This window comes from Dermochelys coriacea, chromosome 2 (assembly GCF_009764565.3).
Source record: "Dermochelys coriacea isolate rDerCor1 chromosome 2, rDerCor1.pri.v4, whole genome shotgun sequence".
In the NCBI taxonomy this organism is placed as follows: domain Eukaryota; kingdom Metazoa; phylum Chordata; order Testudines; family Dermochelyidae; genus Dermochelys; species Dermochelys coriacea.
In genome coordinates this window covers 84,972,945-84,999,037 of record NC_050069.1, presented here as the reverse complement: position 1 = coordinate 84,999,037, position 26,093 = coordinate 84,972,945, and the positions used below count along the sequence as shown (strand labels likewise).

General features: G+C 39.8%; 1 protein-coding gene across 1 annotated transcript; it reads right to left on the bottom strand.

The window, feature by feature from the left end:
- Nucleotides 1-1,896: 1,896 nt before the first annotated feature.
- Nucleotides 1,897-24,809, bottom strand: CLUL1 (clusterin like 1). The gene is given in 12 exon segments (XM_043508024.1): nt 1,897-2,120; nt 3,486-3,700; nt 5,352-5,489; nt 10,208-10,305; nt 10,307-10,380; nt 10,382-10,419; nt 10,422-10,478; nt 10,481-10,646; nt 13,025-13,192; nt 16,607-16,755; nt 18,025-18,134; nt 24,725-24,809. Coding segments are annotated over 11 exon segments (1,386 nt in total). The 5' UTR covers nt 18,128-18,134; nt 24,725-24,809; the 3' UTR covers nt 1,897-1,940.
- Between the last annotated feature and the right edge of the window lie 1,284 nt (nt 24,810-26,093).

Sequence of the window (26,093 nt, the reverse complement as noted above, 5' to 3'; positions counted from 1 at the left end):
TTGGTTACATACTGTAGTGTGTAGTTGTTCTTTTTTTCCTTTTACACAAAGGATCCTCTGGGATTCCCCACTCGTTATTTCTCTCATGCTATTAAAAGGCCTGTTGTAGTCATGTTCACCTGTGCAAAGTAGATGTAAAATGCTACCATTATGATTTGGTAGCAGTTTATACCATCTTTTCACTCATTTCCCTCAGGTATAAGAATGACCACAAATGTTCATTGCACAGGAGGATCCGGTAATGGAACAAGAACTCAGACCTTCCTTCTGGGAGTTAAGATTATTATTATTAGACTTCTAGGCTTTAGTGTTCCCAAATTTAGGTTTGGGTGAGGTGAAAAAAGAGTGAATATTGCTAATAGCTAGATCTAATAGGGATAATAGCTATGAAGAAACAATCATGGTGAAATGAATTGTCTTATTTTCCTGTCAAAAGGCTCACTTCTAGGTCAATTTCTGATGTAATGTGCATTTAGGTGCACCAACATAGCCAAACCTACGTGGATGGTAGTCTTGTTTTTATTATGTTTATGCGTAAATTCAAAGACCCAGTTCATCCTCTTCTGAAGGAAGGGACTCTGGGGAAGAAATCCAGTATTGCCAATCCCAAGTGTTCAAAAATCATGAGTCGGGCCCCAGAAAATCATGAGATTGCATTTAACATCATGTAATTTTTAAAGTATACTAAATGCTGTGTTCTTTTTATTTTCCTGCTGGCTTTTGAGCCTTTCTAATGAGCTCAGGCCCTGTTTTCTAACTTTTTCTCTGCAGATCTGAAACATATTTTTTTAAAAACAAGCTGGGATTCTCAAATAATCATAAACTCCAAGAGCTGGGGCTTTAAGAAAAACATCCAATATTGCACTGGGGATTAAAATTATGAGTTGGCAACACTGGCAATCTCTGAGAGAATCCCCTCACAAAGGTTTCCCCTCACATTGCCTTGTCAAGGATAGGATTTGCCCTCCGCTCCCACCTCATTCCTAGCCAAAGGTCACAGAACCTGCCCCAGGCTAATGCTTTCTTAGTGGATCCATGGGATGCCAGGTTGATTTGCATAGAAGCCTGTGCCTTCACAGAGGATCTGGCCTTGAGCAGGTCCCTCTCTCAGTGTGACTTCACTGGAACCGTGCAGGAACATCCATGGGTGCAGAGGATGGTTGGGCTCCATGGAAGAAGTAATAGGTATCTTTTCTGGATGTTCTCCTCGAGGTTAGAGAACGTTATGCATCTTTCCAGCCTGCCCTTCCCTCTTGGAGATCCCTAAACCTGCAGTGTAGCCTCTGTGAGACCCAGAGGAGGGAGAATGGCCAAGCTCCCTTCCACACAGATGGTGGGAGGAAACATGTGAAGCTTCCCCTTTGCATGTGAATCTAAAATATGCCCATTAGTTAGAGAACAGTATTTATCCCAAGATTGTATGGCACAATATTATAATGAGCTTTTACAAGTCACTATATCTGTTCTGAATTTGTCCTTCTCTATGTTTAACATGTGTCAAGCACAGCAAGATGACCTAAACTATGATCAGAATAATTAATAGTCTTTTATCTTTGATTAATGGACATGAAGGCATGGTATCTAATGCCAGAGCCCTGGCATGCTGTTCTGTAGTTGTGACACAATTATCTTTGGACAGAACACTTGCCTCAGTATTATCTTGTGTTAGATATTACTTAGAGCTTGAGGATCTACTATATAAATAAGTATGGTCTATGGATATTAGCATGACAGGTCTGAATTTTACAGACCAAAACACTGAGCATTTGGTTTTATTTTTCATACCACTTTTATCTTCCATCTATCAAATGGAGAGACAGGCATAGACTGTATCATGGACCTAATCCTATTCCAGTTTAAATCCGTTGCAATGCAGAAAAGAATAGATGGATGCTACTAAGTTTTAAGTTCACTATACAAAGAGAAACAACATACCGTCCTTAAAAAGTCTGCTTGTAAAGTTGCAAAGCTTTCCCAGCTACATATTCAATGAACTCAGAGCTCCCTATAACTAAATCATGAGGAACCTTAATTGTGAAAGTAGGTGAAGTCAGAATATTCACATCTACCATTGTTTCATTCAGACTGGAAGAATCTGCTCCTTGGATACTTGGTGACACCTGAAATAGAACAACCTAGTTTAGTTACTGTAACCCAGTACATTCATCAATTGTTAATACCTGTTTTGCATTCTCTCACTTGTAGAATGAAAAATGAAAAGTGAGGGCCTTTTAAAACATGGGTGTTTTCATCTAGTGGCTTTCTTCTGAAGTGAGCGGTAGCTTTTTAGGTTCATGTCAATATACATTTTAGCGGGGGGGGGAGCAGGTGTGGCAGTAATGCACTGCACCACCATGATGGAGATGTGCACATTAGTGTTTGTACAGTGCTTTATTCATGCTAAGTATTGTCCTCTTATTTCTTAGACTCAAGACAATGAGGGCCTCAAATTGCAAACATATAGGTGTACAGGAGTCATCTTATTAATTTCAATGGATGAGTCATGTGATTAGTTACTCGTGCTGGCATGTTTACAGAATCACACTCGAGTTTTGCCTCTGTATTTCCCAAAGCAGACAATTTGAAGTCAGGCTGAAAAAATTGTAAGTATTCAAAAGTATTGTTTGTCCTCTGTGTTCCGGTTTTTCCATTTTTCTTAAACAAAAGGCAACTGTACTATATTGAGTCTACCAGTGTGAGGGGTTATCTCAGGGCTAAAGCCCTCAGAAACTGGAATACAGTCACATTTTTTTTACATGATGAAACCATATAATGCTGGGAAAAATAAGAGCCTAGTCCTGAGAGATGCTATGGAGGAAAGAGTATGTGCTCTCTGTGCAGTGGTAATGGCATAGCCAATGATTCTACATAGAATCAATGTTGAGATAACAGCAAGCTGACAGTGGTGCTTTGCAAAAAGAGAGAAGGATTTGTCCCTATTCCAGTACAAATTAGCATTATTTATTCTTGTTTTATCACTGTGTGAAAGATCTCTGGTTATTTATAAGGCATTTACTGGATTATTTTTGAGTGCCATACAACCTATGTTGTAATAAAATTCTTTACATTTTCGATACTTGGAGCTCTAATTTTGTTCTACTGATCTAATAAAGATGTATGTGTTCTGTGTTACCCCTTGGCAGAGCCTCTCTTCTTCTGGAAAGGTAATCTGGGGGCAACCAAACCTGTTAGTGCCAATTTACCCTTGTCAGGCAGTGATATAGGTTGGCCCTGTCAGTTATCCATCATACTAAAAGGATTTAGAGTAGAATAGTTTCTAATCTCTGGAGTTCCAGATCATAAAGGGATTATCAAGTATACTTAAATCAACCTTAGTAAGAGCTTGATGTTTTAAAGACCAAAAATAACACACAAAACACACACTATCCTCCCAACTTGTCCTGAAGCTAAGTGTGAGTGAAATATAGAGCACAGACATCACTGTGCAATAGTTACTTCCCTTTTAATAACTAGCCTTTCTTTACCTTTACTATATTGAAAATGTTTTCTGGTCCGATGGTCATGTTGGATAGTTCTGACACCCACCCGAACCTTTCTTTCATTTTGCCCAACAAGTAGGAAGTGTCTTCTGTGTGACGCTGAATCACCTGGAGGATCTGCTCATACTGTTCATCCGAGACATTAACCAGCTTAAAGGCTTCATCAAGCTTTATGTGTAGTTCAGGAACATTTGGACAGTCTGGTTAAAAAACAAACAGACATCAAACTTTATTGGAAGGCATTCATTTTTTACACTTATGTATGTGTATAAAAGTACATATATAGGTTTTATTTCTAGTGTGGGTTTAAAAAAAAAATCCAAGGTAATTTTTGCTGAAGTATTTCAATGAGTTTGGGTTAGATACATGACACCTAGAGTCACTTATCCTTTATGGTAAGTGGACACTGTGGTATGCTAAATAAAAACCTTACCATTACTACATATAGAGATTTATGTTAGTGTATAAATTGCCTATCATTTCCTTTAATTGCCTGTAGCTCTTTATCTGTTCATTGCCAGTGAGCCTATAATACATGCTGTTAGCTTTTATTACTGTTGAATTTTAAGGCCTAATTTTATTTCAGAGGAGCAATAAACATTAATATGTAACTAGACTAATCTGTTACTGAACTTGTAGATGTAAGCATAATGGTAGTTTTTTAGGTTCTGTAAATAGCTATGCTCATTGCACATGAAATTAGAATTTGGCCCACAATGTTCCATTAAATACTCCTTCAGAGAACTCTTTGTGACTATCATTTTAACTTCTGTGCTAGTAAATAAAATTGGCCCAATCCTAGCATCATTAAAACTCCCAGTGAAGTCTCTCAAACTGATCAGTCACATTTGTATTTCTTGTTTCTCATTCAGTATTTTGGATTGCTGTATTATTAATTACAGAGGGGGCGCTTATAATGCATCACTGTGGTTTTTAAGGCATCACTAGTTTGGGAGAAGATGGGGTGGGGTGCCTACAGACTTACCACCCAGCAGCAGGAGTCTGCATAGCGTTTCTGGCTGATTCACCAGAATTCCTCTAAAGTCTCTTGGAGAGTGTGCCAGAGCTCTGTCACCTTTTTACTTGGTACAATGTGCTCTCCTCATTTTCACTCACCAGCTCAGCTTTGCTGGCTGGTGAAGAAAACAAGTTGTAGTCATGGCTCATTCAGCCCTCACTTTCCCTTTGGTGAAATGAATCTCAAGTAAAATTACATCTGGTACATGGAGCATGGGGCGGGTTAGAGTCACTTTGTACCCCCTCTGCAATTTTGCACCCAGGCAGGGCCAATCACAATCTGGCCCCTTGTTTTCTCTGGAGGCTGGCATCTTTACCAATAAAATACATACTATCTTGTTGTGTTTCAGAGTAGCAGCCGTGTTAGTCTGTATTCGCAAAAAGAAAAGGAGTACTGTGGCACCTTAGAGACTAACAAATTTATTAGAGCATAAGCTTTCGTGAGCTACAGCTCACTTCATGCATCCGATGAATGCATCCGATGAAGTGAGCTGTAGCTCACGAAAGCTTATGCTCTAATAAATTTATCTTGTTGTGGAACATCACTTTGGAAATGAGGCAAGAGTGTTAACCATTGAGTTATACTGACACTATGTGGAGACATTGGGGAAGGGTAAATGAAATCATTTGAGTCAACTCTGTTGCTTTTGAATTCACAGTAATAGTAAATCTGCAGAAGCTGAAACTTAATTCCAAAAATATGTAAATAGGACAGTAGAAAATTATAGCCACCAATATCTGCAAAAAAAAAAAAAAGAAAAGAAAAAAAAAGAAAGGTCACTGCTTTATCATGGACAAGGTATTATAGAAACAAACTAGAAAATAACTATTTACCTCTCATCAGGTTATCCTGACATTTCTGGCATCTCTCATGAAACTGTGGGCATCCTGATGAATTCTGACGGAGCTCTTTACACAGAGCTCTCTTGTGTCCTGGTACGATCTTTGAAAACATGCCACTTTTGTCAGAATCTAGAGTGAATATACAGTATAAAGTGAGCCCACTGAAGTTAGGGGCCTGTTGATATCTTCTTATTGCTGTTTCCTACTCCATTTTTTTTTAAATAAAACTTCCAGGCCTGAATTCAAAATGAGTGAACATAAGACCAGAACAATAGTAACCAAAGCGTGCTCCCCTTGAAACAGTATGTGTCACTATCATATGATCCCTTATAAAAATATACCAAATTATTCTGCATGAAGAGTCCAAAACACTACCTATAGTGTTTTGAACTATTACTGTAGAACATGGCTCTCAATCTGCAGGTTGCGACTTCCAAGGATATAATTAACTGGTCAAGAGGGGTTGCAACCACTGTCCCTTTATTTACTGCTAGATGAGAGTGGGCTCACAAAACTGATTATTGTGATAATATGCGGTCATGATATGGAAAGATTGAGAACCACTGCTATAGAGTAATCTAGCATTTTTTTAAAATAAGGGATTTTCTTTTTAGACAAGTACTAGCATATATTTAGTTTAAATAATGATTGTTTCTCCCTTAACATTATTAAAAAATAAAGAATATTTTTATATGTACTCTTGAAATTCTTTCATCTTTTGGACTCAAGATGGTGTCAATTAAAATTAAAGCTCCTTTTTCTTTTTAGAGAGCTTAGTTTTCCTTGTAGAAGTATATCTGGAATATTTTCCCCTTTCTTGTCTATTTAAGGAAAAAAGCTGTCAGGGAGTTCATACCTATTCATATTCATGGGCTGTAAAAGAATCATGTAAAAGTATCATGCACTGATACTTTTCTGAGTTATGTACTTTCATTTGAAATTTCCTTTAAAAAACTAATATCTTCCATATGTGTTTGCTCTGAATAAAGGATATTACTTCACCTACATTGTCTCTTTAAAAAACTGAAACACGCAAATGTACTTACTTTTTCAGTTAGTCCCTTCAGTCTGCCAACCAATACATCATCAGATGTCATTTATTAGGCTACTTAGTGGCTTTGATTCTGTTAAAATGGAGGTCTTTTAATAAAAAAGGTATACATAAAAAATGTACATAATATATTTTTAATTATTTAAGATATTTTAAAGAACCATGACACGATTTCAGATCTTGTCCTAAAAGTTCTAAACTCTTGGTGAGTAATTTTAAAAACCAATATGCTAGAGGCCAAAGCTAAAAGTTGTCCATTCCAATTATTTAGAAACGTGAGTTTTGCTCTACCAGAGTGTATCATTGGATCATCTTTTCTGGTATTATGTCTCCAGGGGTGGCCTATACCTTTGATGCTTCAGAGTGAGACAAATCAAGTCTTATAAACAAGTGCTTCTGGCCAATTGTATAATTGCCTGGCTCAACATGTGGCTGTTGGATACATATGCTCCACATTATGTCAGCTAACTCAGTGAGAAAGCAAGTAACTAAAAGCGCTCCCCAAACCACACCTTTTTGTGTTTGTTTTATAGTGCACAAAGCTACAGAAAATTACTGAGGGCAGAGCTCTTGCCTTTCTCTCACTGGTTGCTATACCCGATTCCGATCAACTTTGCAACCCAAAGTTGCACTTTTGTTTTTGCAAAGAATTACTGCTGCTGAAAGAACAGAAGTACTTGTGGCAACCTTAGAGACTACAAATTTATTAGAGCGTTAGCTTTTGTGGGCTACAGCCCACTTCATCGGATGCACAGAATGGATATAGTAAGATATATATATATATACATATATACATACAGAGAAGGTGGAAGTTGCCATACAAACTGTAAGAGGCTAATTAGTTAAGATGAGCTATTATCAGCAGGAGAAAAAAAACTTTGTAGTGATAATCAAGATGGCCCAGTTAGACAGTAGACAGGAAGGCGTGAGGATACTTAACTTAAGGAAATAGATTCATATGTGTAATGACTCAGCCATTCCCAGACTTATTACACATATTGAATCTATTTCCCTAAGTTAAGTATCCTCACACCTTGTCTACTGTCTAAATGGGCCATCTTGATTATCACTACAAAAGTTTTTTTTTCCTACTGAAATAGCTCATTTTAACTAATTAGCTTCTTGCAGTTTGTATGGCAACTTCCACCTTCTCTATATGTGTGTATATATATCTATCTATCTTCTTACTATATGTTCCATTCTATGCATCGATGAAGTGAGCTGTAGCCCACAAAAGCTTATGCTCTAATAAATTTGTTAGTCTCTAAGGTGCCACAAGTACTCCTGTTCTTTTGCAGATACAGACTAACACGGCTGCTACTTTGAAACCTGCTGCTGAAAGTTTGACTATCTCCTCTGCATGGTTATAAATGGAGTGCGGGTGGTGTCAACAGCCTGTCTTATGATGCTCTCCTCCACTCTCCACCCTTGAAAACTGTTGTCATCCCCTCAAAAACAACTTAGCTGTCCTAAATGGAATTCTTCCCATTTGCTGGAGCAATTCATATCTTTGTGTCTTGTTGGCACATTAGATGCCTATTACAGCTACAAGCAGATCTCACAGCTGACTCACACATCTGTTTCCTGACATTTTGTGAGGGCTGGTGACCATGTCTTAAACCTTTTACGAGCAATGGAAACACATCAGCACAGGTTTCGCTGACTAATGTTGAGATCAGATTTGTCAATCAGCCACATGAAAATCCATATCTGCACTGAATCCAGGAAGTCCTGCAAATGCTCTGAGAATTATTATAGGAATCAGGCTCTGTGGAGACAGTAGCATAAGCCCTAAACTAGCATTCTATGGACCTGGAGATTTGGAATTCTGTCTCTTTATTTTTTATTCCAAATTTTTAATTTGGCCAGTAAAGTTATGTTTGACCCATATCTGCTTATCCAAGAGTAGGGTGACCATATTTCCCTATTCTGAATACGGGACACCTGGTAAAATTACTAATATTCAAGTGAGTCAACGCAATCAATCAGACTATGCAGTACAAACATCCAATTTAACATCAAGTTGACTGAGCCCTGTTAAAAAAAATACAGCGTAGCTGGATTCTTTTTATTGCTCTCTTATCTTTAAGGCTTTAGGGTTCTTTAGGGTTCACACAGGGAGAGGTGACACACACACACGCCCATACACCTCTCTCATACAAAGAGGGGGTGACCGACCTACCTGACTCTCCCTGCCTGGTGCTCTCTGCCCTCCACGCCTGGCTGGGCCCCTGGGACAGACCCTCCTCTCCTGGTACCTGGCACCACATCTTCCCAAGGCAACAAGTGGGGGGGCACACAGAGTCACATACCCCCCCCCCCGCGCCAATTTCTGCCAGGGTTCACACCAGAATGTGGCCAGCAGCAGCCTTTTGGCACTTTGCGGGAGGGAAGGGACGGGAGCTCCTTCCAACGACAGGGAAACGGGGGAAGGGATGACTTGGCCTATGTCTTTCCAGAGCTCAACTCTTCCCCCCTTTTCCCCACTCCCCTGTGGTTGGAAGCAGCTTGTCCTTTCCTGCCCGCACAGTGTCAAAAGGCAGCTAACACCTCCAGGCTGCTGCTGGCCACTGACGTAACCTAGCCACATCCTGTCCCCTGGCTACAGTGCGGGCAGGTAGGGGGTAAGCCCTAAGGATGCATTGTGCATCAGGGCCCAGGGAAACTGACAGCAGGGGCTTCAGCGAACCCCACCAGAGAGGTGGCTCAGTGGGCGAGGGTGCCTAGGGGACGAAGCAGCCCTGCACTCCCTGGGGGGCAGCACCTATGACAGGGGGTTGGGGGCGGTGAAGAGGGTGCTAAGCCCCTGCATGCGGGCCTGCTGTGGAGCCTGCAGGGTCCAGGGCGCAAAACAGGCTGGAAATCGCTTCCCTTCCCCAAACCCCTTCCCCCCTTGCCACTCTGGAGCTTAGCTGAGGGGGTGAAGAGGCTGTCCCATGCTAGCACTGTGCAGGGCTTTGGCACATGCAGGACTTGGCTCCATATGGCCAGTGTCCTGGGATGGAAGGTCTTGGCTTCCCAGATTCCTGGCCCAGCCAGAGGCAATGGGGGAAAGAAGGAGCCTGCCGGCCAGGTTGTTGGTGAGTTGAGCGCTCCAAGCAGGGGTTGGTTCTCCGCATAGTACTGGGAGCGGGATGTGCCCCATCGGAGAAAATGGAGGAGCAGTGGGGGTGGAGGGGCGGGGGAGGTGAAGGGGGCAAAGCAGGGAGAGGACAGCAAGAGGGGGAGCACACAAAGGGCTGATGGGTGGGCAGCAGAGGCGACATGTAACCAGCTGTTGCCTGGCACCTGCCCCTACTCACCAGCCACCGCAACTCGCAGCCAGTGCCGTCCGGAAACAGGACGGTGGGGGGCCCTGCTGGCTGAGAGCCAGCACACAGCAAGGGCTGTGCACTGCAGCTTTGCCCTGCCACCAGCCTTGCACACCCACCCCCATTGTTGGCCACTGGACACCCCCACTCATCACTGGTGGGCGGACGGCTGGTGAGCAGGGATCCGGCCAGCAGCAGGACCCACCAGTACTGATGAGAGGGGGATACAGAAAATATGGGACAATTTGCCCATTTTTAAGAAAAAGTTGGGACACTTGTAGGAGGGCTTAAATACAGGACTGTCCCTTTAAAAACAGGACATCTGGTCACCCTATCCAAGAGGGCTTTCAGACCTTCACACAACATGTGTTATGCTATTATAGCCTCAAACTGAATTGCTAACCATTTTAATAACTATTGCTAACACTTGTGAAAGTTTGATGTTATTGGTACCAAGGTCTGTTTTAACTTCTTCTCACACTTGCCTTTGGCTTCTTCTGGCAAATCTCTTGTACTGTCTGTGTATTCATCAAATGCTTCAGTAATCACCTCGCTTACACCTTCAAACAGAGTCTTGCTGAGTCAAAAATATCTGAAGGAGCCTGGCATACACCCAGTCTTTCTGAAAACCTGTTCTCATAGGCTCCTCAGGGAAAGCATGGCATATAGTAGGGCTCAGTTAAGTCCAGATCAGACTGAAATATATTTGAAAAGATTGATCAAATTCTTTTGTATTCTGTTTGACAAAAGCAAAGCTTTATCAATATTGTGCTCTACATCCGATAACAGCTGGCTAAATAAATCTTCCATTTGTACTAACTGGGCACTCTCCTTCTCAGGTTTTCATTTTAATGAAGGTGCTTTCCTGATCCTCATAGAAAAGTAAAAGTCAAAGGAGGACATTTTCCTGAAAAATCTTCAAACCTGTATATGCAAAAATATAGTTGTCTGTCAGACAAGTTATCAGACCTTCATCCTCTCAGGGGCACAGCTATAAAGAATTTCTTCAGATGCTCATAGAGATTGAAGGGGATGCATCCTGATATCTGGTCCATTTTCCAATTATAGCCTATATTCTAAAGACTATTGAGAAATTAGTCTACAGGGGTTAATATTTACACTAAATCCCCACTAAAGAGGATGTCCAGTCTTTGAACAGTTGGCCTCTAATCTACTGAGCCATTAGGTTCTTGTTAATAGTTGCGACACGGCCGCAAAATTAAATTTTGGCATCACCTGACAAATACTTTGGTCTCATCTGGGAAACACCTTTGTGAGCTGCATTATAGTAATGTAGTAAATACATGTTGAACAGAAGGCAATGTTCTTCCTCTGCTATTCAGACATCAACAATTCTCTCACCAAGGCCCAAACCCTCAAGTTCTTCACTCAGGCCTACAACCTTTGAAATCAGTGGATGATTGGTCCAAGAAAGAACCAAGTAAAGTCTTCGGAATTTGGTCTCAAATACACTTCTTCCTTGTTTTTAAATTTATAAGTTTAAATATAAGTTTGTCATTACAACTACCAATGTGAGGGCTTCATAGAACCCATAGAGTTCACTGTGGAGATTACCAAAATAATGCCAAAGACAGCATGATGCTACAGCATGTGTGTATTTAAAGTATATGACTAAAAAAATTACTTTGGTAAAAATGGCATGATGGGGTTTTAAGTTTATTGTCTCTCAGTGCCTTTCAGAGCAATTGTGCTCTTTTAACCAGTAAAAAATAAATAGCAAACTTGCCCTCAGAGTTGAAAGGAAACTGTGTTCTTCTGAGTTGTGCATTGTGATAAAAATAAAGGGAAGGGGTAACCACCTTCTGTATACAGTGCTATAAAACTCCTCCTGGCCAGGGTTAAGAAGCTAGGATAACCTCGCTGTACCTGACCAAATGACCAAAGAGGAGACAAGATACTTTCAAAGCTGGAGGGGGGGAAGAGAACAAAGGGTCTGTCTGTCTGTGTGATGCTTTTGCCAGGAACAGATCAGGAATGCAGCCTTATAACTGTTAGTTAATAAGTAATCTAGCTAGAAATGCGTTAGATTTCCTTTTGTTTAATGGCTGATAAAATAAGATGTGCTGAATGGAATGTATATTCCTGTTTGTGTGTCTTTTTGTAACTTAAGGTTTTGCCTAGAGGGATTCTTTATGTTTTGAATCTGATTGCTCTGTAAGGTATTTACCATCCTGATTTTACAGAAGTGATTCTCTTACCTTTTCTTTAGTTAAAATTCTTCTTTTAAGAACCTGATTGATTTTTCATTGTTCTTAAGATCCAAGGGTTTGGGTCTGTGTTCACCTGTACAAATTGGTGAGGATTTTTATCAAGCCTTACCCAGGAAAGAGGGTATAGGGCTTGGGGGGATATTTGGGGGGGGGAGGGAAGACGTCTCCAAGTGGGCTCTTTCCCTGTTCTTTGTTTAACACGCTTTGTGATGGCAGCACAGGGTTCAAGGACAAGGCAAAGTTTGTACCTTGGGGAATTTTTTAACCTAAGCTGGTAAGAATAAGCTTAGGGAGGTCTTTCATGCAGGTCCCCACATCTGTACCCTAGAGTTCAGAGTCGGGAAGGAACCTTGACATGCATTATCATTAATAACTCTGGCTCAATTGAGGTGTATTCCGGTGAAGTTAAGATGTAATTTAAATGTATGCTTTGAGATAAAGATTTTGCAATTAGAATTTAGATCACAATTCTGTTGATGATGAACATGCCAAGAAAGAATCTATCCTTTCTCTCAGAACTGTGTTGGCTCTGAAGTGCTAATAGGAGTTAAGAATAGTAAAAATGTATCTTTGCTTCAAAAGTAGAACATGAAATAAACACATGAAGGTCAGCTGTTGTGTAGGAAGAGGCAATTTTTTTAAATGGTCACTTTACTGATCATAACCACAGTTTAAGATGTATTGTTTCTCAGAAAAAAAACAAAAACTGTGGCATTTTTCACAAATAGTACCAATAATTACTGAACATCTTAACTCAAATTGTACTGTGGGTTGCATCATTATAAATCTGGAGTAACTCCACTGAAGCAAATTACTCCATTGATTTCAGTGGAGTCACTTCAGAGTTACACCAGTGTCACAGAACAGGCTCAACGTACAGTGATCTGAAGCCAAATGAGATCTGTTCCGCCCAAATCCACGGTTCCAGATCCCAATATCAAATTGTTTTTGATAATCCAATACTAATGGCATATCTTCCCATTTGAGAAAACAAGATATGCTCACTTAAAAGGGTTAGGTTAAACAGCAACTAAAGGAAGATTGCTTGCCGGAGGCTGACTTTCTTCTTACCTTACTTGTAAATGTTGACAAACTGTGCTGGCAGGTTGTATAAAATCTCATGCAATTACTTTCTAAACAAGTTTTACATTCATCCCAGAGATTTCTCAGAGACACCTGACATTGTCTTTCTTCTTCCTCTAATTGTTCTTTCACTTCGTCCATAAGCTGGAGAGCCTCCTAATTGAGAAAAAGTTTCACAATTTGTTCACTAAATTTAATTAATTCCAGTTTTTACATTAGTGAAACACTCATCCCAGCCCACCAGTAATTAAGTTCTCTGTAGTTATTTGTGGTTTATCCTTTGTCTCTAACAAAGGGCCAGATAGCCCCTCTGCCTGAATTGCATGTGGAGGAGGCTGAAAACTCTGTAAAGTTCCCCTTACATAGTTTCCCTGATGTCTTTCCCTTAGCGGACATAGCCCAAGAAACCCGGTAGATCTCTGAGATCCATTTCTATCTCAGAGGGTAAGCTGAGGCCAAGGCTATGGAGAGGTCCTGCTTCAGCCCCTCATGCCTATAATCTCAAATCTTTATTTTCCCATATAGTAGTCCAGAGCACTTTCCCATTTAGCTAATATTCCCTTTTGTTTCATTTGTTAATACTGCATTCCTTTAGCCCAAATATTTCAGTGACCTAAGCTCCTGCTGTCTGTAAACTCCTTTAATAAAGAAATATGGAGAAGTATTGAATTTCCCCTCTATTGGCTTTTATTGATTAAAAGCCTGGAGTGACAGCATTTCTTCTCCTACCATTTGCCAGATGTTAGGAGCTCTTTCTGCACTGCACAGATGCATGGTACTTTTTATAGGGTTTGTTCTAATTTATGTTTCATTCTACATGTGTTAGAGCACAAAGCCAAGCCCTGATTAGGATAAGCACTTCAAAATGAAGCTGACACTGAAACAGAAGGGAAAGCTCTCAGCACCAGACAGGGGTTAGAGGTGGGTGGCCTCTCTCTGCCAGTGCAGTGCACTTCTCAATATTTCCAAACAAAACTCCAGGTCCTTCAGAACTACACATGCTCCCTTTAATTTATTTATTAGCCAGGCTTGTTCCTTTCTGGATTCTGGCAGCAGGAGACAGTTGGCTCATTACAGTGGGGACAAAGTCCTTGAAAAAGAACTTGTATACACTGTAAGAACATTCTGGGGGAAGAAGGGGGGTTAACAGCTCTTGTATTTATATTATTTGTTTTATGTGTCCTCATTTGTGCTATATTTTAATGTAGCCTTGGTTGGTAGGGAAGGATTGCTTTGTAAATAAAATCATGATCATCAGAATAAACAGTACGTCAAATACTTTATGCAGCACAGCACACAGTTACACAGTCAGATCATTCTCTCTGCAATAGTATCTTTCAGTTCCACCAGCAGAGTCTAATGGCTGCATTTACTGCAGGAGTCTCATTTCCCACAGCTACTTGAGGGACAGCCTGGATATGCACAATCAGCTCTGAGAGGAGATAACATTGTAAAGCAATGGCTTCCTTTAGAGACTACATCCTTTTAGATTGTAAATTCATGACACCCCACTTCCAGTTCAGAGTTCCTTATCTGTGGGTTTATAAAGCTATGGAGGGAGTCCACTTCAGTGTAATTATGCCTTGTATAACTTGCCTATTTAACCTTTTTTGTTGTTGCTGACGTTTTTCTAACTTCATGAAATGTTTTGTTTCATGAAAACTCTATTAATCCTTATATATTTTCATTACTCTTGAATGTGACTTGAATGAAGTAATGCTTCTGGACTTTGAGTGCAAACGATGCTCATCCAGTTTGGGAACAGGGCTTTGAATTGTCAGGTTTGAACTAAGAAATTCTAAACTATATAATGGTTTGGACTTTCTCATCTTGAGTATCTGAGCAAGCCAGTCACTGTTGGCAGACGGTGTTCGTAGACCAATTAGGGCCATAACTAAAGCTGATCAAATACTGCAAACCCAGTGCCAGCTTTGGCTCAGGAGTGTTGTGCCATATTTCATTTACCGTTCACAGCCATTCATGTGAATGGTTTTTATTTGCACAGATTTTTTGGAATAATTGTTCTTCTTATGAATGCACATAAATCAGGGTATTGGTACATGAACAAGAATACTTGTTATGTCATTTGTTGGTCTACTTTTTAAAATGTTTCAGTCCCCAAATTAGTGAGCAAAATGTAGTATTATGTGACGCGGATGACAAATCCCATATTATGAGTGAAAGGGAAAGTTCACAGATAGCTTATGCCAATAATGAATAATACAACAAAACTTGAAAGATGTTACAATTGTCCAACAGATATGTGCGCAATATTATCATTTACTATTTATATTTTTCTAGCACCCAGAGGGCCCCATTACAATTGGATCCTATTTTGCAAACATACATATGGGAACACCTAGTCTTCTTCACAAAGAAATAGGCAAATATGAGAGTTAGTATTCTAAATAATATTGAAATGTAATTGTATAGGGCCAGAGTATGCTCATCTTGTGTTCCAGTACCAGGGAGTAAGGGGACGTAAGGCACCCTTTGCACTGTGCCATACTGCTGCTTCTAGGGCTCTGGGAGTAGTAGGCTATGCAGAGCTGCTATGACCCAATCCCCCCATGCAAGTGGGTGGGAAGTGGTGGAAGGGGGCAGAAATGAGCAGAGCCTTGACTCCATCTCCTGAAGGAGCTCAGTGGCATAGCTGTGTTGCCATGTCGGGAGGCATACACTGCACCAGGCATACAGTTTACATCCTTCCCGGAAGCATGGAGAAACCAGGAGGGAGATTGACTTCCTGAATCGCAGATTTTTCTGGACTGCTCAATAGGGAGCATAAAAGTGTGCCCCTCTTACTATGGGCTGGTATTGGGGAGACTGCTCCACTCCTGGAGAACAGGGGTTAAAAGCAGCCAAGCTAGGCTGATTGGGGAAGCAGCCACAGCTGTGGTTAGCTCAGTCAGCTGAGGAGAGGGCTGGGGGCCAGGAGCTGGAGGAGTCTCACTCTAGCCCTGGAGTGGGAAGGGCTAGCTGTCTGGGAGCAAGGTACCTGAAATGGAACAGTGCTGGGAAAGGGCAAACGGAGCAGGGGAGCTCCAGCCTGGTAAAACCCCAGGCTGCAGGCCTTGTTTAAGGGCAAAAGGTACTGGGGCTTCAGAGGAGCAGCCCGGAGATAGGCAAAGGCAGCAGGTCCTAACCCCTGGCCAATGATAAGTGGCCATTACACTGCAGTCTGCCCCAGTGAGCAGGGGCTAGATGATGACTGGCAGTAACCACTGAGGCAAGGTGGGTTTAGAGGGTTGGGGGTTCCCCTGGGTGGGGAAACCCAGAGTAAGGGGGTACTGCTGGGGGAAGAACCCTGAGGTAAAGAGGCACCGGGATCCGGGAGGGACATGGGGCCAGCCGCAGGAAAAACACTGGCCTGCTGAGGGTGCTCCATATGCTGGGAAAGAGCTAATTCCCAGAAGACCAGCAGGAGGCACCTCACCGAGGAGACTCGCTTTGCTACAGGGCTATATCACAAAGTGAAGACCTACTCCATAATGTCTCTGATTGGGACAAGTATCAATATAAAAATGATCAAATATAATTCCTCAGATTTTAATTACCATTTACAGTTACCTGCTTTTCTCCACTGCTCTTCTTCAAGGTTTTCATCAGATGTACATGTTTATCTTCATTTCTTTCCATCATAACTTTCATCTGCTTAATGCCTACCAGAGCTTTCTTTACCTCTTCATCTACATATTTCTCACCAACTTCAGATAAAACTAAAAAAACAGACCAAATTTTAAAACTAACCAAATTTTAAAATGGGGCCTAATTGCTGTAACGCACTCTGATAGCAAGGGATAATTAAACAGCTCCACGTTTCTAAGCAGACAAAAGTCTATATCCTTAGCTGGTGCAAGCTGAAGTCAGTGGAGCTAAGATGACTTACACCAGCTAAGGATTTGGCCCAAAGCCTTCTGTTGATCAGATATATGCTCCTATTGTAGCTTAATTTGATCTAGTTCAGGTTAATCCTCAGCCACCTGTTTCTACTTAGCTGACGTATTTATTTTTAATTCTAGCTACTTCTCTTAACTTTTTTTTTTAAACATATAGTTTAGAAGAATCTTAATTCAATCCCCATAAGAATATAGGACTTTGTCATGCTCCTGCTGAACATCAATGGCAAAATGACCATTGACTTCAATGGCAACTCAGTTTGGCCCATGTTTTGAAAACAAAAATCATGCTATCATGCTTGAGACATAATATGCATTTGTTCCCTGTACAGAAATCCCATCAACATCAATGGGAACTACAGAAAACAAGTGAAGTATATGTTGCATATGAAATTATAAAATGCACTTTCATACATCATTCTTTTCTCTTTTCATATCTTCCCGCCCCCTCACTTTTTGTCTGATATATGTATGCTTCTTTGCCCCAGTCTGGTTTATATGTTCATAATTGGTCCTTTTCATAGTAAACGGCAAAATAAAAACACTTTCAAAATGCTATAGATGCTTTTAAAACAAGGTATTTTTACCATTTTAATAACTTTTAACAGCAAAGGCATCCAGCGTATTGTTCTGGAAAACTTGAAAAATTTTGTTTAAACAAATACAATAAAACAATCCAACCCTGTTGAATTCTATTTAGTTTTCAGATTTTACTCCAGTAATTTAAGAAGGACACTATTTTAAAAAAAGTTATACCTGGAAAATAAGAAATAAAAAGGAAAAATGAGCTCCCTTCAGTGATTCCTTGTATAACTAGTTTCAATTTTTATGGACCCCCCTTAAAATAGGAATTTATACTGAATAGGCTTTGTGGGTGCTTTACTTCAGCATCACTAGAAACCACCAATGTCACACATCTTAAGGCCCCACACTTGCAATTGGATCTGCATGGGCAGACTTTTGTGCAGAATGAACCCTTTAGACTTCAGTGGGACTCCGTGTGGGAGCAAAGGTCTTCCCATGCAGATCTGACTGCAGAAATGGGTCCCGGAGTTTTCAATCCATACTTAACAGTAAAAGCATACGTACTTTTCAGGTGTTCCCATGGATTGATTTCCTCCTCCTTTATAGGTGAACACTGATGGCCCCTCAGCCATAATAGGTATATCAGAAATAGCCAGCACGACTTCATGTTCTCTCTGCGTAAGGAATAGAATAATTAGTAGAAGTTAAATGTAAAACATTAAAGACCCATCATGCAAACGCTTACTATCAAGTGTAGTGCTTATACACTACAGTTCCATTGGCTTCAGGGGGGCTACTCATATTAGTAAGTGTGCTTCCTAAGATTCCCACTCCAGATCTCATTTATCATCAAATAAGAATTTAAATAGTACTATAATACAAGAGGCTGATCCTGCTCCCATGGAATCTGAGAATTTTGCAGTTGAAGTCAATGAGCCCAATTCAGGCATCCTTCTTTCTGTGAAATATGTCTTTTTTGCTCCTTGTGCTCCATGAAATTACCTGAATGAACATTCTGAAGCTCCTTTCTGGGACATCTCAAAGACTGGCCCTTTTTCACTCAATACAAATAGCTGTAGATCTTGTACAGCACCAATACTAGACCAAATGAGTACTCAGAATTATGCCTAAATAAAAGCAGCAGCAATGTCTATGAAAATTCTAACACTATTTCTAAACTTATTAAAAATGTTAAAAATGTAATAAAAGTCCAAAGTCTTGAATATTTTTTCTCTTTTATATAATACACATCTGAATGTTATGATTAATTAAAACACATTAGTAAGGATCTTTCTTTCTACAGCAGGTTGGATTCTCATTGCATTTGCAGTAGTGTAAATCCATTGTGTCAAGTGTAAAGTGGTGTAACTGAAATCAGAATCAGGTCCCTTGTTTTTTATATTAGTTTATTATAGAGTATTGTAAATTTTTTTCAGCTCACTCTTACTTTCTTCCAAGTCACAAAAAATCTTAAATACTGACACCACAATGTATCATTTTTACTCATTTTAGGTACTAGTTCAGGAATATAAACGTATCTCTACTATATACACATGCCATATTAGGAAAGAAAATCTACAATATTATTTCCTTCTTCATCTCCAAAAAGGTGGTTCTTTTGTATTCTAATTGTATTTGCCTCTGTCATTCAAAATAATGCTAAATGTGTTAAAAGTAAAGACTAGATTTGGTAAGAAATTGGGAAATGAATTAATTATGTGAATCAAAAATACAACAATGAACTGAAACATATTTCTGTACAGTAAGTTAAGGAATACGAATGTCATTTACTTTAATTCCCCTTCATACACAGCCATAGCATAAAGGGGTTTATTTTGTAGTTACAAGTTCTCATTTCATCAAATGAAAGACAATACTTACTCTCCTTTCTTTAGACAATACACCCTTTCTAAAGCAAGAGTAATGGTATCAGTTACAAGTTTATATAAAAATTAAGGTATATTTATAGCATGGATTCACTTTTATATTTCCATCAATAGCAGATGAACAATAACTTTGCAAAGAAGTACAAACTAGTTAACCAAATGAATCTAGAAAATAGCATATATTTACCACTAATACTGAAATATCTCCTTTGTAAAATTGTTCCCAGCATCAAGAAGGAATCAGATTGTGTTCTGATCTAATTTTCATGTGTGTCAGGGATTTTGCCATGTTCTACTTATCTGATGACAAGGTACTTAATCCTATTAATGAGACATTTTGTGATTAGGCTATAGGATTTCCCTCTGTTTCAGATTTAAGACTTGCCCATACTTACAAGCAAAAACAAACACTAGGAGGAGTGTTGGACATAACATGGATTTGCTATTTCCCCTTATCTAGTGACCCTAGTATTTTTGACCAGTGGCTTCTTAAATTATTTCCTTTTTAAGTCATAAAAAATCTACAGTTTGTGGTAGAGGGTATCTTAGTGAATTTATTAAAATTACTTTAGCTAAAAATGATTTCTACCTTTAATTATTTTAAAATAACTTCATTTTCATATGCTAGAAAAATGTCCAGTAAGACAACAAAAAAAAGGCAAATAAGATTCAGAACCAAAAGAACTCCTGATCCAATACAGGTGTACATATGAGAATGTTTATATGGCCTATCAGACCAATCTTAATCATTTTGTACATTGTTACGTCTCTATATTATACTTGCATGATTTTTAATTACTATGCAAATTAACGTGTGAAAATTTGCAGAATCTTACGTAGATATGTTGCTAAATATTGAAATCAAATATTTAAGTTAATTAATAGCATCTATATGATGTGTGTACTGTCAATCTATATTCCACATTGGTGATGTGCAAAGTGCTATTCCCCACTGAAGTCAAAGTGGAGGAGAGAAGTGGGAATCCATTAAAGTACACAAAATGTAAAAAGTTCATGTATTGTAATCACATTTTAAAATGTCCTGAATATGTTTTATTTCAGAGGCCATAACAACTAAATGCCGTGAATGAAGGTCAAGATCAAACATATCCACGCTATTTAGGGAGGTGGGTTTTTGTTTGTTTGTTTTGTTTTTAAACACATACTTGTATTGGAATCTGCCTCCAGATCTACATTGCAAACCTTAGCCATCTGGGCCAAAAGTTTCTAGAGGATTTTAGGTGCCTCTATTTGATGAAGTGAGCTGTAACTCATGAAAGCTTATGCTCAAATAATAGTATTTTTTTCTTATTTTTTATTATTTAATATAAAATAATATTTTATTTCACAAGTACTTCCTTTTCTATTTTTGGATGCCCACTTGAGACCATTAGCCTGAGTTTCAGAAGTATTGAGCACCTGTGACTGCTATCAAAGTCTGTGGGAACTGCGGGTGTTCAACTACTCTGAAAAGCAAGGGTTTTAAGTTGGACAGCCAAATTATTAAAACTCCGTGAATCCGCTGGTCTAGTCTGAAAATTTTGGCCTTGGTATACATTAATGTTGACTCACTGACAGTAGCATCCCTGGTGAATTGTTGATCATCTGGTATTTTGCTATCAGTCAGGAAACTGCCTTTCCAAAGGTCCAGGACTTCTGTATTCTTGGTGGCGTGGCGCCTGGCTTATCACAGAGAACTTGAGGGAATGAACCAAATGCCACAGGATTCGCTACTACACATATCCTGTACCCCTGCCTCTTGTGAGAGTGCTGGGTAAGAGCCCACAGCCACCCTGTTTACTTGGATCAAGTGCTGGTGTCAGGATTTGGCACTCACTGTATCTCTTCCTTCAATGTCTGTAGAAGCTGTGCTCACATAGGCAGAGAGTCTGGACTCTTTAGTGAGATGTTGAATTGTACATTATTGGGCCGACCTCCAAACAGAATCCTAATCAGGGAAGATTTTTCTTTCCTTTTACATTTTTCATTTTAAAAATTACTATATTATCCCCTCATCTTTGTTCACTATCATTGTTCATATGGTGAGTCTAGTGCTGGCTAGTCAAAAGCCAATGGAGTCTATCTACAGAGAAACATATCTCATTCAGTCAAAAATGGTCAGTAGTTACAAGCTTTGTGTGGGGAAACCATGGCAAGTTGTGAGGAAGGAATCCCTCCCACATTGCAGGGTCAGTAAAGAGCTGCAGTGCCTCCTTCTTCTGAGCCTACACTTTGGGGACATTGGGTCCAACAGTTGCTTATTCACAATAGAACTTCTTGGCAAATGCCCTATTTAGGGCTGGTGCCAAGCACTCCTCTTAGGCATTCAGAGTTATGGCCCCACAAGGATATCTATAACAGGACTTGTATGGTGCTGAGACCCTTGCTTGGTGCAGCATTCCTTGTGCATGCCTTCCTTCAAAGAGTCAACATCATACATTATAGTAGCCTGGATGTTACATCTCCTTAGAAATTACACTGATTTTACTGAGAAATGTTTGTTTATGTTTTACAAACCCATTATGTGGTCTAAATGGGAATTAGTTGCATGTTTTTCATTTTCTATGAGGAAAATAAAACCTGGGCCTTTGGCTTTTATTATTTACAATATATAATGACAAATTGATGGTCTAAGCAGCCAAGGGATCTCTAAAGAGAAATTCAGCTGACTGGGAAAAGAAAAAAAAATCAGTAATATAGCAAAGTATAGGATGCCAGTTAAGATGAAACAGGAAATAAAGAAATATTGCATGGATGAGGACAAGGGTCAATATTAGATCATTTGGAAAAAATCAAATATTTTATCAGAGTTAATCTAAAGCAGAGATCCCTTTTTCTTTTGGAGGACCCCCCACAGAGCCCCACAGAGGGAGGAGTCCTTGGGGCTTCAGCCACAGCGTGGGGGACTCGGGGCTCTGGACTTCAGGCCACTGGCATACGAGGCCCTTGGGGCTTTTGCCCCATGGGGTCCAGGGCTGGGGGCAGCTCAGGGTTTCAGCCCTGCGGGGTGCTGGGGTTGGGGGGGAACTCAGGGCTTCAGCCCCGTGGGGGCATTGGGTCCTGCGCTTTAGACCATGGAGGTGCCAGGGCTCCGGGTTTCAGCCCCATGGCTCTGGTCCCGGTTCAGCCCTACTGGGTGTCAGGGCTCTGGGCTTCAGCCCTGTGGCTCTGGCTTCAGCCCCATGGGGGGTGCCAGTTCGGGACTTTAGCCCCTGGGGGAGTTCTGGGCTTGGGGCTCCTGAAAGACTCCATTCCCGGTTCAGCTCCATGGGTGCATCAGACTTCTGCCGTGGGGCCCTGTGGTCCCCTGGTTGACCCCTGGTTGAGAACCACTGATTTAAAGAACTAACTTTTGGATTGAGGAGACTACAAAGGACTCATCATTTCACACTTGAGAAAGTCCTGTTATTAATGTGCAGTCCTACTAATCTCAAAGCAGCACTCTTGAGTTTTAACTTTAACAAACTTTACACAAATTTTATCAGCAAGTTTCATATTAGGAACAACTTAACTTTACTTTTTTAATTCTTCAGGTTCTATCTGCCCTGACCTATTTTGGACATTTAAAACTTTTCCAAATTTGGGCTGACAAATCTTCTATGTATTGCCAACAGTTTTCAGTGTTTTTTTTGTAATACTGTGCTCTTGACTTTGGACAATATATTCATCCACAAGATATCATTTTTTACCATACAATTATACTACCCTGTTCAGTTTTTACATTGCATTGAATGCACTACATCTGCTACAAGAAAATTCCTGTAACATCCTAAAATTCAGCCCACATTTCTGCTACTCTTAATTATTGAATGATTCTGTAACACTTATTCATGCCTCTAGGCCCATTGGGACTATTTGTATGAGTAAAGGGTTGCAGGGTTGGGCTGTTTTCTTAGTCTGAAATCCCATGAATGCTATATTTATCAAAATAAATATGTTATAATTAGGGCTGGTCAAAAAATTTCAAATGAAACATTTTCCTGTTGGAAAATGGGTTCAGCTAAATTGAAGTTTTCCACAAGAGAGATTGATTTGGGGGGAATTTTATGTTCAGAAAGTTCAAATGAAATGTTTCACTTCGGGTTTGGTAGGCATTAATCTCTGTAAGCCTGAGCTACCATAGTGCTTCTTGGGAGTTGTAGTTCTGAGTTCCTTGTGCCCTTATTCTGCATTATGGGCCCTGCTCCCCAGCCAGATAACAACTCCCATTGTGCACCACAGTTTATCCCCATTATTGATCCATTAGATTTAATAATCTAAATCCATTAAGATTATTTCAATTTTTGCCTTGACTCAGGACAAATACAGATGTTGAATATAGGAATTTCCTGCAGTATGGAGTCTTTGTAAGTTTCTTTCATTATATTGTATGAACATAATTTGTTCATAATATAGAAGAGTTGCTTCATACCAGGCATCTTCAGACTCCTACTTGAGATAGCCTAATGGTCTAAACATCGAGTTTGGAATACCTATACTCTTAACTAGGCAGTGTCAACCTAGTCTTTCAGGATCAATAAATTAAGTGCTATATAATGACATCAAAGATCCCAAGGTTCTTTTAAGAAATAGATCCTAATCCTGCAAAAACTTACATATATAAGTGTAAACTTAAGCATGTGACTTGAATTGAAGCTAAATCCAATGGGATGTCAAGGGGCATACTCACGTGCTTAAGGTTAAGAACATGTGGATGTTTTTGTAGGGTTGGAGCCTTAATGGGTTTTTTGTGTATAAGAATTGAGTAGTAACTTTTCAAATAGGTTGTGAGCCCTCTAGTGGCCCTCTCTGTCTTCTGTAAAAAGAAAAGGAGTACTGGTGGCACCTTAGAGACTAACAAATTTATTAGAGCATAAGCTTTCGTGAGCTACAGCTCACTTCATCGGATGTATTTAATGGATGAAGTGAGCTGTAGCTCACGAAGCTTATGCTCTAATAAATTTGTTAGTCTCTAAGGTGCCACAAGTACTCCTTTTCTTTTGCGAATACAGACTAACACGGCTGCTACTCTGAAATCTGTCTTCTATGTTTCAGAAGCCACCAGAACCCTGCCAGAGGAGTAACATATATGTGTTGCTAGTCTCTGAATGTTATATATGTTTAGTAAACATGGTTATTTGAACCCCACTGTGCCCAGAGGGTTCCTTCACAGTAGGTATAATGTGTAAAGAGCAAAGGACACAACAGGTTTTGCCAGGGTCTCTGGCTAAAATTTCTCCTTCACACACTAACATGTACAGTGATGTGTACAAGTTGGTTGCTGTATTTCATTGTGACAGATTTATATTAGGTAAAGTGCTTTGTAGCCATTGAGACTGGACATTGATATATAAATAGGAGTATAAATATAATTCAAATTTAAGATAAAAGTTTCTTACCTTGGAACTAACAGTCTGTTAGGAGACGGAATCTCTAGATTCCAAATATCTATGGTGGTGGGGGCGGGAATCTATCACTCCTCTGATGAATTCTTTTTTTTAAGCCACCCAGGGTTTTGGCGTAATACTCTAAATACCAGTCCCAGCAATAAATGCTATTCACAGAGGTATGTAAATCTCCTGTTAGCATCTTCCACAAAGCTGTTACATAGAAAAAGGGAGCTATTGTGTCCTAAAGCATTAGCAAAATGCTGCATTATGTTTATTGAAAGGAGAAAGACAAATTTATTAAGTAAAGAAGTTTTAAAACATTAAAGGGGTATTTGAAACACCTGAAAAGTGATACAATATGAAGGTGAAATCTAAAAGTATACTATGGTGTCTTCAAAAATTGTGTCTGGAATATCAGCTAACTGTTGAACTTGGAAAAATACCATTACTAATGTTATGTTATCAACAGGAGAGATCAAAGCCAGTGCAAGGATAACAAAATGAGTTAGGAACTATTTATTCCAAATCTTGAGGCAAGTCTGCATGGAGCAGTTATACAAATAGATTTCAGGAAGCATTTAATATGAAAATGGTAAAGTTTTCAACCAGATGTTTTCTGAGGGTTTAGTTTCAAGCTTCCTTAGGATAGTTAAAACAAACAAGTTTTATTACATGCAGTCATGTAATATATCAGCCTTTGGGCTGATACTGAAAGGGGCAGGTTAGAACGATACCATATTGCATGCTCATCTGCTTCACTTACGCATCTATTCTGCATTCAGCTCAGTATCAGCTACTCCTGGAATTGCTGCTTATTGGAAATAACCCTGGTGTTTAATGAGCTGAAGTTGAGTGAATTAGTACCTGATCCTGTGAGGTACTGAGCACTTCCTGAGAGGTGCAGCTACTTGCACTCAGCTGCTTTAGATGTAGTTGAGAGCATTCAGTACTTTGTAGGATCAGGCCTTAATAACAATCCGTGAAGACCACTGGAAATTGCTTTTAAAAAGTCTTTGGATGGAATCTTGGGCACTTGCTTCTGTTGAACTCAGAGTGGAACCTGTTCTAGGGCCTGAGGGAGAGGCTGCACAATCTGGGATGTGTAAAGAGAAAGCTTCCTCAATATGTCCAATAAGAAGACAATCACAACTCCATACTTTGTTGTGAAAAGGAAATGGAGTTGTTTCAGGAAGCAGAGCTGGAATGCAGCCCGAAGCTGAACTTTCCCCCTATTCATTAAAATGTTAGCTAAAGTTTCTAAAAAGAGTTTAACTGAAAATTGGAATTAATGATTTTATGCTTCTAGAAGTTCTTGTCCAATTACCATCTTGTGTGTTTTTACAGCTGTCTCTTATATACATGCTATGCTACCCATAAC